The 12438-nt window shown below is 35.3% G+C and overlaps 2 protein-coding genes across 2 annotated transcripts; one reads left to right on the top strand and one right to left on the bottom strand.

The window, feature by feature from the left end:
• Positions 1 to 693: 693 nt before the first annotated feature.
• Positions 694 to 4499, top strand: LOC125820222 (co-chaperone protein p23-1-like). The gene is made up of 6 exons (XM_049499651.1): positions 694 to 717; positions 3586 to 3772; positions 3873 to 4032; positions 4120 to 4160; positions 4242 to 4293; positions 4381 to 4499. Exons 1-6 carry the CDS (start codon positions 713 to 715, stop codon positions 4482 to 4484), a joined length of 549 nt encoding a protein of 182 aa, XP_049355608.1. The 5' UTR covers positions 694 to 712; the 3' UTR covers positions 4485 to 4499.
• Positions 4500 to 5424: 925 nt separating this feature from the next.
• Positions 5425 to 12030, bottom strand: LOC125820200 (probable F-actin-capping protein subunit beta). Its single transcript, XM_049499629.1, has 8 exons — positions 11771 to 12030; positions 9574 to 9644; positions 8385 to 8498; positions 7382 to 7464; positions 7231 to 7304; positions 7005 to 7124; positions 6234 to 6329; positions 5425 to 5752 (listed from the first exon to the last, which is right to left on the bottom strand). The coding sequence occupies exons 1-8, from the start codon at positions 11897 to 11899 to the stop codon at positions 5669 to 5671; spliced, it is 771 nt and encodes a 256-aa protein (XP_049355586.1). The 5' UTR covers positions 11900 to 12030; the 3' UTR covers positions 5425 to 5668.
• Positions 12031 to 12438: the final 408 nt, after the last annotated feature.

Raw genomic sequence — 12438 nt, 5'->3', positions numbered from 1 at the left:
TGAGACATATGACAAAACCATGAAGACCAAAGATAAATGAAAAAGTAAAATTTCGTGACATATTTTTAAAAGAAATATTACGTAATATATAATTACTTTCACAGTTTTACTTTTACCAAATAGGAAAGATGCAATACTAAAACCTGTTATTTGAGCTATTCTCAATCTTCTTATCTCTATAGATAAAAAATTATTAAGTGTCATTCAATTATTCAAGAATTATTAGGGTCAACAATGTTAACTTTTTAACACATAATTTGTGTAAGATCTGTTAGACGTGCCTCGAGCGTTGGGCGCGCTTAAGGCGTACAATCGAGCGCTTAGGGCGTAAGTCTTACAAAACTAAGCCTCACACTTGAGTTTCAGGCGTTTTGCTAGAGCCTCGAGGCGAGTCCCAACAAAAAATTTTAAAACACCGGTTCTAGTCCGGCAATAACAAAAGCCACAAAAGCACCACCTTTACATTATGATTTTTTTTTTATATATAAAAAAAAAAAAAAAAAAAGGTACAGTTTGTTTTATTTATTAGGAGTATTTAAATGATACAATAAAAATATTTTCACTTTTCCAAATATCTAGGCAATAGAAGTATCTAGAAATTTGCAATATCACCCTTCAAATTTCGAAATCTTCAGTATATAATCAAAACCTAGCAATTTCAAAACGGCACATACAAACATCTACTCTCTCAATTTTCCCCTCTAGCAACATCATGAGGTAATTTTTTAAATCTATCTATTGTGTTACATTGTGCTCTCTTTTTTTCGAATTCGCCAGGCGGGGTGCGTAGAGCTAGTTTTTATTAATAAATAAAAAACGAACCTCGAAACGTATTAAAGTATGCATTTTTAGGTTTTCTTGGATTGTTTTTTTTGTTAGGAAAGTTTTGGGTTTTCTTAGTTGAATTAAACCCTAAGTAGTAGTACTTATGATTTTGCTTACTTTGTTATGGATATTAACGTGGTTTGCTGAACTCTGTCTAATTGTGCATTGGAAGGCTCTGTTATATGTATATAGTTTGCTTTCTAATTGATAATAGAGGCGGAGCTAGGTGGGGGTTCGTGTACAAACCCAGTAATTTTCTGAATTTGTACTAGAAAATTAAATAAATATATATGTATATTAACTTATGAACCCCTAACAAAATTGATTGACAGTGTGTAAATACTTTTCATGCTAGAGTTGTGGGTTTGAAACCCCTCCCCTCTCTTTTTTAAAGGAAATTTAGAACCCCAAACTCTCAATCCTGGCTCTGCCTCCGCCTCTGATTGATAAGGTCACTTTGCAGAACTATTGGTGGATTGATATGGGATTGTTATGCTGTTTTGGTTAATAATACTCATGGATTATTATGTAGTGAAGAATAATGTATGAAGTGTTGGACAGTATAATAGATATTTATGAAGAGGTTGTCTATTTTAAGGGGACACTTATATAGCATTGCTAATGCAAGTATTTTTTTTATTTCACATTCTAGCAAAAAAATGTTTTCTTGGAAATTAATTGTTTTTATTTTTATATTTTGGCGTTTGATAGGTATAGAAAATATTGTTCAAAGAGCATCTATAAATAATTAACTCAAACACTAATGAGTGCAAAGGTGGGGTGGAGGGGTTGAGGTGAGTTAGGTATTGGGAGGGAGGGGGGAACTGGGAAGGGTAGAAGGCCCCGCTCCCGGGGTGCGGGGATAGTGTAGGGGCTGGTGAAATGGGGGTGGTGGTGGGCTATAAATAGTGTAGTTTTCTCTTTTGAGTGTATTCTTGCCTCCTATTATGTTTTGAGACCAGATTGTAGAGCAATTTAATTTCTAATAGAATCTTAGCTAATATCTTTTACCTTGTATCTTTAAGCTACTAAGGGAATAGGAACTTCATCTTTCACTCATGGTTAGAAAAGAAAATGAAGAGAACAAAAAGGTAGTGATTATTTTGGCTGAGATACTCGATTTGTCGTATTTCCTTTCGATAGATATATGAACCACAAGGACATTCCCTTTGTATTTGCAGTTTAAGATAACTTGGCTTCTTGCTAGTGTAGCGCCTCTTGATATTTTCTCAGTGAGGGTGAGCAAAATGCCTTTCCATGGATCTAGTATGAACTTGTTTAAAGCAACTTTAGAGTGTTGTTTAACCACGTATGTGGATGAAAATAGGTTTAGAGTTAGTTGCGAGGGAAAAATGGTGAAGGGAAAAGGGTAAGGGTTGACTTCATTTTGCCCTGAATTGTCTTTTATTTTTGTACACTTGAGGAATAATTTCAGTTAAGTGGGAGGTGCTGATGGTCTAATGGTGAGGTTGGAGTTGTAGAACGTATTTTCTAATAAAGAGTGCTCATTCAATCAAATAAGTCATTTGTTGGCCCTTCAAGTTGTTTATCTTTTACTTGACTTGATACTAGTGTTAGTCTTATTGATTTAAAAAAATGAACCATAGGCCTAATTCAATTTCAAAACCTAGCTCATGAGGTGAGAATTGCCTAAGACCATATGAGGAAACCAATGAAGTTGGTTGAGAATCATGAGATCTCAGATTTAAATCTCAGTTGAGGCAAAAATACTAGGCGATTTCTTTTCATCAAGTATTGGTGGATATAATTATTCAGTGATTGTGCTAGTGGGAGATAGCAGATACTTCATGAAATTGAGGTGCATCTAAATTGGTTTAGACATCATGATTTTAAAAAAAAATGATATAAGGAGACGAAGTCCTCCTTCACTATTGATGTGAAAATCTAGCATTCCCTCGCACGCCCTAGCCTACCAATTGGAGCGTAGACAATATACTATGGGTAGTCAATATTGGGTAAACAAAGAAGGCAAGAATTGGGATGAGTTTGGCTATGACACCATGATAAAAAAAAATGGACAATGGGCCCAACTCAACTCTAAAAGTTAGCTCATGAGTTGAGGATTACTCAAAGATCAAGGAGAACAAATATTACACATCCCATTGATGTGGCACAACTAAACACTCCTCGCACACTTTGGACTAGACATCTGAAGCGTGGACAATATAATATGGGGGCCAACGTGGTAATTAGTGACTTACAAGCTGTTAATACATAAAATTAAGCCAATTGACTGCTTCATCACCTCGTAGCTTTACACTGTTATTTGCGGAAGTTCACTTACTGAAGTTGCTGCATGCATTGTTTTTTCCTACCTACCATTTTCTAAGTGCTTCCTGCTCCAGAAGCGAGAAATTCAAACTTTCAGCAATTATCTAGTCTTGCATAGTCCTGGAATCAGACACTCAGATTCCTGGTCTTGGATCTTTTAAATTATCTAGACTGTTTAATTCTGGGCCTAAACAAAATTAACACTGTTCTGATGATGGATTCAGTTCAATTAGGAGCAAAATATAAATTATGGTGCTGCCGATGGCCTTCTCAATAATCTTCATAAAAATTATGTATGTCATGTGATATTTATAATGAAGTGCTGCATAATTGTAAATGACTAGACGGAAAACACACAGCTACTCAATTTTTATGGTTATTAGAGTTGAAAGTTCCGATCAATGAAATGTTTCCCTATGATACTATGGCTTATTGAATATATTTGTTCCATCTTTTTTTTTATTTCAGCCGACATCCTACTATCAAGTGGGCCCAGAGGTCTGACAAGGTGTTTATCACAGTTGAGTTACCTGATGCCAAGAATGTAAAACAGAAACTAGAACCAGAAGGAAAATTCTCTTTTTCTGCAACTGCTGGAGCTGATAATGTTCCATATGAAGTCGTTCTTGATCTCTTTGATAAAATAGATGTCGATGTGAGTAAATCTCTTTCACTTATTCTCCATGCTTAGATTTCGGTATGTTGTACCAAAATTTACTCCCTAATTAAACGGTCATTTAATTGTCGTCATTCAGGAGAGCAAATCTAGTATTACATCTAGAAATATCTGCTATCTTGTAAAGAAGGCAGAAGACAACTGGTGGAGCAGACTGATTAAGCAAGAAGGTAAATCGCCAACGTTTTTGAAAGCTGACTGGGACAAATGGGTTGATGAAGATGAACAGGACAATGAACGTAAGTAAATTTCACCACGGTTATGCCTTATTGATGATCTATAACACCAACCTGTGGTAATATTTACCATGACTTCAATTTTTTCAGCAGCTGGAGCAGATATGGATATGGGTGACATCGACTTTTCGGTAAAACATGAGTACACTGTAGTTATTTCTATTGATTTGTGCTGAACTTAGACTTACATTACCTTTTTCTTGATATTGCAGCAACTCAACATGGGTGGTGGTCTAGGGGATTTTGATGCTGATGAGCCTGAAGGTAAACCGGGTCTTTATCGTATGTTAGGATTGAGTCTTGTTTTATCTCCATTTTCGGTCTGATATATAGTGGATGTTGTTTTTGCAGAAGATGAAAGTGACACTGAAGAGGAAATTGAGGAAGGAAAGCATGAACATAGTGAATCTCAAGCAGCAACTCCAGCAAGCACTGAAGTTGAGATAAAAGCTTAGAAGCTCCCTTTACTTTTTTATGCTTTTGTTTAACTTCTAATTATTAGTATAAGATAAGTAGTTTTAACTAATGTGTCTTGACTATTGGTGATGGAGCTTATGTTTTGGCTTTGTTATTCAGTGTCTATGCATTTGGGATTATTTGGGAATTTAACTTGAGATAAAGTAGAACAATGGTATCATTCTTGGTTAAATGAAGTAATCTGTGATTTGAGGGTCGTGGGTTGAGTTTTATTCGCAAAATTTTCACTTGCCTTAACCCGGTGACCTAAGGAGGATTTTTGGCAAGAAATAAGCGCACACAACTGTTGTATGTTTTTCGAAAATCTTGTTTTTGTTCCAATGTTATTTTGTTAAACATGGCAAGTTTGTATCAATAAAACTTTGTTGATCATTATTTAAAATCTTCATCTAACCTGATTTGTCATACCCTATCTTGCCCTATTTTCTCTTGGAGCCATAACTAATAACGTTAATACAATATGAATACGCCTGAGATATTACTATCATTATTATTGGAAGTTGAGAGTCAATTGAATTGGATCCTCAGGTAATGTGAATCTGGTCTAGATCGATCCTTGTAAATAAATTTGAAGCATAAATTTTGGATGTATCTGAATAATCATTATGTCAATTGTAGTGTTCAATTGATACATTGAAGACGAGTTAAAATGTTTACATGTGCAGACTCAAATTTAAGTGTTTACTTGCAAGTCATTGCAGGTTGAGTGTCTGTCTATATATTATGCCAAACAAGAAGACAACGACATTCTCTTTTTCATCAAAACAGGGAAAAAAACAGTCATCAAGAAATGGGGACAAATGGAAGAGGCAAATAATTTTATTAGTGTGCCAGAAAAACAAGTATTTCACAAAGCGGCTACATGGTATCATAATATCTTTTCCTATAAATAATCAAAAATTTCATTAAGATCCAAAATAGATTCTCGAAGAAAGAAATTTGTATGATAACCCACATCTTAAATAAAAGTGAATTTTCAGACGGTCAAAAACTAGGACATTTAGGTACTCTGTAAGACTCAAATGTGTTATAGATTATAAGACAACAAAGTTATCAATACAATGAATACTGTTCAACCACAACCACGACCACTACCTTTTGACATGGAAGCAAACCAAGGTTTACACAAACACCCAACAAAAAAGGCAAGAAATAACAAATCTCAGGCGTCGGGCAATTTCATCTGCACCAGTTCAGCGGGTGGCCTCAGAGTACAAACCATTTCATTTGTCTTCCCAAAATATACCTGCAGGTTTAAGCAGTTTTTGAACTCAATTTCACGGTCTGTTTTAACATAGAAATGACACAAGGAAAAGAGGTCTCTTGTCAACAAAGCCTAAAGCATCCCCTTTGAGACCTTCCACCAATTTGGGTAAATTCATACTTACTCCAAAGTTATTTTCCATGTGAACCACGATTTCCCTAAACTATATTCACTACCCCATAACACCCTTTGGTCCACTTTCTGCCTCCTAAGCATTTTCCAGTAAGAAAAGCTAGTACCAGATAACACCCTTTTCTTCACCTTTCTGCTGCCAACTAAGCAGTTTCCAGCAAGAAATGTGCCTCGCATCAAGGGAGAATAACAAAGAGGTGCGAGTCATTGATTTCAATAATTACTAAGTCTCAGGAAGAACTAATTAGCGCCACATCGAAGGAAAATAACCCATCAATTACATCAAAGAAAAGGTAAAAGGAAAAGAGCTTCAAAGAGTAAAGACATATACCTGATCCAAGGAGTTTCTCAGCTTACCCTCCATCTCTTCAATCATCTTTCCCATATTACAGAGATGACCCTCTGAGACAGAGAGCTTCATACTCATCTATACATGCAAAGGAGGATCAATTAGGAAAAATTACTAAGATGTCCAGCTAATGTATTAATTACCATCCCATGGAATGAATAAGGACTTGCAGAGATCAGTTTGATGGGGGAACAAGTACAGGGGCTGAGCTAGGTTGTGGCAAGGGAGTTCAAATTGAATCCCCTTCACCATAAAATTATATTGTCTAAATAGGGTAAAACCGATTTTTTATTGTTATATATGAACTATTGAATCCCCTTAACAAATGGGTTGATGAAGATGAACAGGACAGTACACGTAAGGAAATTTCACCATAGTTCTGCCTTATTGATCATGACTTTAAGTTTTTCTTAATGTGGGCACGTCCTTTGCATCTTCATACTTGTTAAAAAACTCTCATGAAGTTATCACCCATACAATACAACAACATAATGCGAGCAAGGGAATTCTTCTTTTTCCAAGCTTGATATGCCTTAAGGTCTTTCACAAGTCGGGGCAGTATTACCACATTCATGCGGCGTCATAGACACATTAAAGCCTCATTTATTTTTATTGAGATTAAAAGCTTGAATCATAATACACATCTGAATAGAATATTAAATGTGCATTAAGATTTAGATGTTTGAATCGAAATACACATTTGAATGTTAAGAAACAAAGCATTATATAACTGCTACAACATCCATTAAATACCTGTCTTCTAATTGATCCAGACAAATTGAATGAGCCTGATGACTCATTGTCTGTAGTCAAGGTCAGCATCACTGTACTAGTCAGGCAGTACTGGACAATTTCTTCCTCTTCTGGTCCCACCTGAACGATTTGGTAACAATTTTAAGCCGTGCTCATTAATTGAACAAACAAGAGAAGGAAGAGAAGACCAAAGAAGTTCTCTCTTTCTTTACTCAGGAGCTAATACCTCAATAACATGTATGGCATCCCAGGCTCCTTCCTCGAGATACCCCCTTCTACCATGTCCAGTCTTGGAGCCATCTACATCCTCCAAAAAAATTGCAAATTAGAAGCAGAAAAAATATTCACTTATTTTTGGAAATCCAAATAGAACTTACCTTTCTTTATTAAAAAGCAAGAAACAAAACCTTCATTTTCATCTTCCCACATATAAACTGATGAGATGCCACCTTCATAGTACCTAACAGTGTTTTGGTCAGTGAAACTGCAGAAAATGCTGTGAATAACCAAGAGATGAAACTAGTATGGATGATATCTTCTTAGCTAGTCCTATCATAAGTTAACATGATAGGACAAATCTGAAAGAGATGTCCTAGATTCATCTAAAGTTTAAGACAAGCTGAATGAAATATTTGTGGATAAGAATTTAATTGGCACAAGGGAATTTGCAAAAAGAGGTTTTGCATTATGTAGCAAATGTTTTATTTGTGAGAGAGACGAAGAGAACGTCTGTCATATATTTTTGCACTGCCAAGTTATTACTCAACTGTGGCAGCTATCGTTACCAAAAAAAAAAACTGTGGCAGCTTTGCTTGAACATCACTATTACGCATTGGGTTATGTTTTATTTGTGAGAGAGACGAAGAGAACGTCTGTCATATATTTTTGCACTGCCAAGTTATTACTCAACTGTGGCAGCTATTGTTACCAAAAAAAAACTGTGGGAGCTTTGCTTGAACATCACTATTGCGCATTGGGTTATGCCAGAAACAACAACCAGCTTGATGAGATGCTGAACCAGAAAATGAAATAAGAAGAGGAAGCTACTATGGTGGAATACTATACTTGCTCAGTTGCTTGTAGATGGTGGACTTTTGGGACTGAGAGAAATAGGAGGTGTTTTGAAGATAGTGCCAACTCCATTCACAAGAAAGTTAATTGTATATTTTTGTTTTGTTTATGATGTAGTTTGAAACATGTAAATGAGGCTGATTCTACAGAAGTTAAAATCATTACAAGAATAGGTGGGGCATAATTTTGGGTTTTGTTTTCTGGCTATTTTGTACAGTTTGACAAGCACATTCTATGTGCTGGTTCATTTATAAAGCTTGGTACAATTGCATAGCAAGAAGAAAAGACGAGGTAAATAAGGGACCTCACTGGTCACGATAGATAGCAAAGACTTCATTTGCTTCAACCTCAAGTTTCCTCAGCTCCAGAGAAGGTTGAGGCGCATCTTCTAATGGTGGATGATACTTATTTGACCAAGGAGACCTACAAGTGAAAATACCAAAGTTATAGATAGAACATCTATCAAATGTAGCATAGGAATTGTGTCATTTTATGTCTTGAAATTTGGTTAATCTTGAAATGCAGTAGAAAACAACTAAACTGGCCAAACATGTACTCCAATGGTGTTAAGCTTATTTAAATCACCTGATATTCACATATTGGCTTTACTATCATGTCAATATGTTGTTAGCCAACTCTACAACAATCAAGAGCTCTTTTACTAGGAGGGTATTCTTATGGTCCAACATATGGAGAGTCAGCACTCCAGAAAATCAGATAAAGAGAATGAGTGATATAAACAGAGAAACTAAGACCTGTAAGGCCAAAAATCTTGGCCCACATACATGTCATCGGACTCATTTTTTGGAGAAGTCTCATCCTAATAAATTAAACAAAATTATTTATAAAAAAGCAGCAAAAAGATCACAACTACAAAATCCTGATCAGAAACACTTGTAACTAGTCCTGCCTTTATCAGAGGTTCTAAGGAAAGTTTAAGTGTTTGATGGTGGAACAATTAAAAGGTGATATAACCTAGGAGTAGTATTTCGTTGGATTGAGTCCCACAGGCTGACGACTTGGGGATAGAGAATCATCCGAAGTACAATGCATGCTGAGATGCTCCATGATGTGAACATCTGGCAAAAAGTTACCAGGTATAGGGCATCTGAAGAGTCAAGAGACATCATTTAAGTGGAGTGATGGTACAGGCAAGTTTCAAATATTTCAAGACAATTATGGTCAAATATGAAAATGGAACCCTATGAGGAACACATAACAAGAAATAAACATGGATGAAACCAACATTTAAATTGGTTGAAGCTGCCAAAACAAAAACAATGGACTTGTACACGCAAAGTGGAATTCCTGCCAAGCAATTCATTTGCATGAAAATATTATAATCATCTCTAGCGCATGATGAGCTATGAAAATCTATATTTGGGCAAGCAAGGAAATTTTAATAAGTCATATCAAAATGCAGTACGGGAAGAATCCTCTATGGGATTTGATGCCGTACAATATCACCCCAGTTAGATACAAGCAATTATTCAGTTACCTATATGAATCAGCATCTCTGTTATACTCACAGAGGATGAACTCTTTGCCGGACTCCATATCGCACAAGACCTGATAATCCAATTTCAAGACATTAGCTTTATCAAGATGAACAAATGTTTGAGACTTGATGAGCTCAAATACCTTCATTTATAGTAACAACTGACCAACATTTGCTCTAGCCTGAAGCTAGTATACACCAGTATATCACATGCACATATCATGGCCATTATCCATATTAAGTTTTTCTAAACCAAATAACCAACAAGAAAAGCGAACGAAAAGCGAAAGAGGAAAATATATGGAGCTTGTTTTTCCAAGAATGTAATTTTATGAAAAGATAAAATACCACGAAAAATCATGCTTCCTTTTGTCATGATATCAAAATGCAATTTGCAGTGGATATTTATCTTCTCTTAAAAATGTTGGCCATCCTCAATTCAAAAGGCCAGCATCAACAAATGCACAACTGTGAAAGATATAATATACAATTTGGCTTATAATCAAAGATAAAAAGAGGTAGCTCGGCAAAAGAAATGCCTAACCCCTCCAAGAATCATTATTCGGTACTGTAACCCAAGAAATGTAAGGACTCGGTATAAGAAAGTATCATCAATTTTTTTGCAAGAAAAAATAAATTATCTGAAAATGGAAACCCAACAGTAGGTTAAATCTCTGAATCTAAAGGAAAGATATGATGCAATGCAAGCACTTATCTGCATTAATATCTCATACATCCCATTCCCATAATTAATAGAGCAGCATGTAAACAATGTGTTAGAATCATTGTTCGAACCACTGTAACACTGAAACAGGAAACTCTTCTGGGTTTCATACAATTTCAAATGACAAATTTTCCAGTCCTTGAAGTGATTCTATATTTTCAATAGAAAGGTAGCTTTCATGCTTTCACTTATCTTCTTCTTTTCCTTGATCAAAAAAATGTTCTTTATCATTTTGTTTACCTTCTGAGGTGGTTGCTGATGATTCTGAACCAGAGTGATGCAGCAGTTAGCTATTTTATTTGAATTGGTTATGCAGATAAAAAGAGCCTCGTCCTGATTTGGTACATGTCTCAAACATAGATCATGTCCAAGTTGAGAAGAATTACTTATCCAAAACATGATAAAAAGTGGAGTACCAAGCAGAAGTCCAAACTCTATTAAATCAGTAAAGGAAATCACGCTATCAAGTTAGCTAAGCTGTACTGATGTTAATCCCACTATCAATACTGGAAGAGAAGAGGTGAATGTTCAACTTCCGCTGAAAGTGAATCATTCAAATCAATAGAGATTTGAGAATCTAACTAGATAGGGTTGGCTAAAAAAGATTCTTTATTGGTTACATCTTGTTAACTTCATTCCGATACTCAATAATTTGTATTTTTGAATAATTATAGATTCTCTTATACTAGGTCCCTCCATCTCATACTTATCCCTATAATTGCTGTAGTAATTTCTAATTAAATTTAAGAAACTCCAGCCAAACACGGGACCTAATGGAAAGCATAATAAAAACAAGTAAACTGCAATCTCAACTAATTGTTTTCACCTAATGGAAATTATTATAATAACATGTGATGTCATACACGCACACTCAAAAGAACCAGAGCGATATCGAAACTCAGGAAAAAAAATTATTAACTTTCCCCTTTGCAGTTTGCAATAACATTTTCAGTAGTCAGAGGAAGAGTATAGTGACTACAAATAGAAAAGATATGTGAGATCGACACTGGCACACTCGCAAAACCAAAATACTGCAGCAGTTGCAATTAAGTCAAACTGTTTTGCACGAAGCCACAACCTTCGCACATCGAGTAAATCGTCGACTCTTCTGAACACATTGTCACCATAAATCCTTACACAAAGCTAATTCACTCAATACAAATGCAGAATCAACTAACTCAAAGGAGTATTAAGTAATAATAGCTAGACATCATTACTTCAAAACTAAAAAAAATCAATCTGCACATGCATAAAACAACAGCTACACCTCCCAAACTAGTTAAGATCGGATACAGGAATCATCTGTATCAATTCCGCCAATTTCATTTCGATGCCCAATAAAAACAAATTAGGGTTCTCCAAAACAAGAGATTCTATAAATTGAAAACACAGAAATTTCAACAATACAAAAATGAACATATTCAATAATGCATTTTACAAGTTCAATTGCAAAGAGCTTTTTGCTTGTATTACCTGGAGAGGCTGATCAACTTGAGAAAGGAGATCTGAAGAATGTTCAGGCAAGAGACTTAGCAGAGCAGAGAGAGCAGTTTCTGTATGCTTTGGAGGAATTCTTCTCATCAATCCCATTGCTGCTTCCATAGCTATGGTTTTCCCTCTTGAAGAGAGAGAAATTGACAGAAATGATTTGGGGAAGTTTTAGAGAGAGAGAGAAAGAGGAAAATTGAGGAGGCGCCTTGGTTTGATCCGGGTTTCCCTCGCGGGAAAATTCTATTAAAAATTTGGATTAACCTTCTCTTTTTTTTTTCTCAAGAGTGGTCGAGTTGGTTAACTAGATAATTTGGGACAATTTAAACTCCAAATTTTATAGATATTTTTTTCGATCGAGCTTATTGCACAAAATCTAAATATAATAATTATTGCTTGAGTTAATTTCCTAAATGGTTATTCAAGTTTAGGGAATTGCCTTGAAATATAATTTATGTTTCATTTAAGACCAAAATATCATTCAATTATCACTATTTTCCTTCACATATAACACTTTAAAAGACTCACTCTCTCCAGGTACGGTTTTTACATGTTTCAATTGAGTTTTTTTTTTGTGTCATCTTCCTATTCGTCAAAGTTGAAGTTCCAAATTTGATTTGGGTGTGTGAATGTTTGCTTATTTTTCCATTTGG

The sequence above is a fragment of the Solanum verrucosum genome, unplaced genomic scaffold (genome assembly GCF_900185275.1).
Source record: "Solanum verrucosum unplaced genomic scaffold, falcon-dt-bn FXZP01000229.1, whole genome shotgun sequence".
Taxonomy (NCBI): Eukaryota; Viridiplantae; Streptophyta; class Magnoliopsida; order Solanales; family Solanaceae; genus Solanum; species Solanum verrucosum.
This window is presented reverse-complemented; position numbering and strand designations above follow the sequence as displayed.

Bases quoted from the DNA above. Each gene is read 5' to 3' on its own strand.
- LOC125820222 (XM_049499651.1), top strand. The intron at 4,033-4,119 runs GTAAGTAAATTT...CAATTTTTTCAG, and splicing joins AGATGAACAGGACAATGAAC to CAGCTGGAGCAGATATGGAT. The intron at 4,161-4,241 runs GTAAAACATGAG...TTGATATTGCAG, and splicing joins TGGGTGACATCGACTTTTCG to CAACTCAACATGGGTGGTGG.
- LOC125820200 (XM_049499629.1), bottom strand. From the start codon at position 11,899: ATGGAAGCAGCAATGGGATTGATGAGAAGAATTCCTCCAAAGCATACA. The intron at 7,305-7,381 runs GTAAGTTCTATT...TGGAGGATGTAG, and splicing joins TTGCTTTTTAATAAAGAAAG to ATGGCTCCAAGACTGGACAT. The intron at 5,753-6,233 runs GTATATGTCTTT...TTAAACCTGCAG, and splicing joins TGAGAAACTCCTTGGATCAG to GTATATTTTGGGAAGACAAA.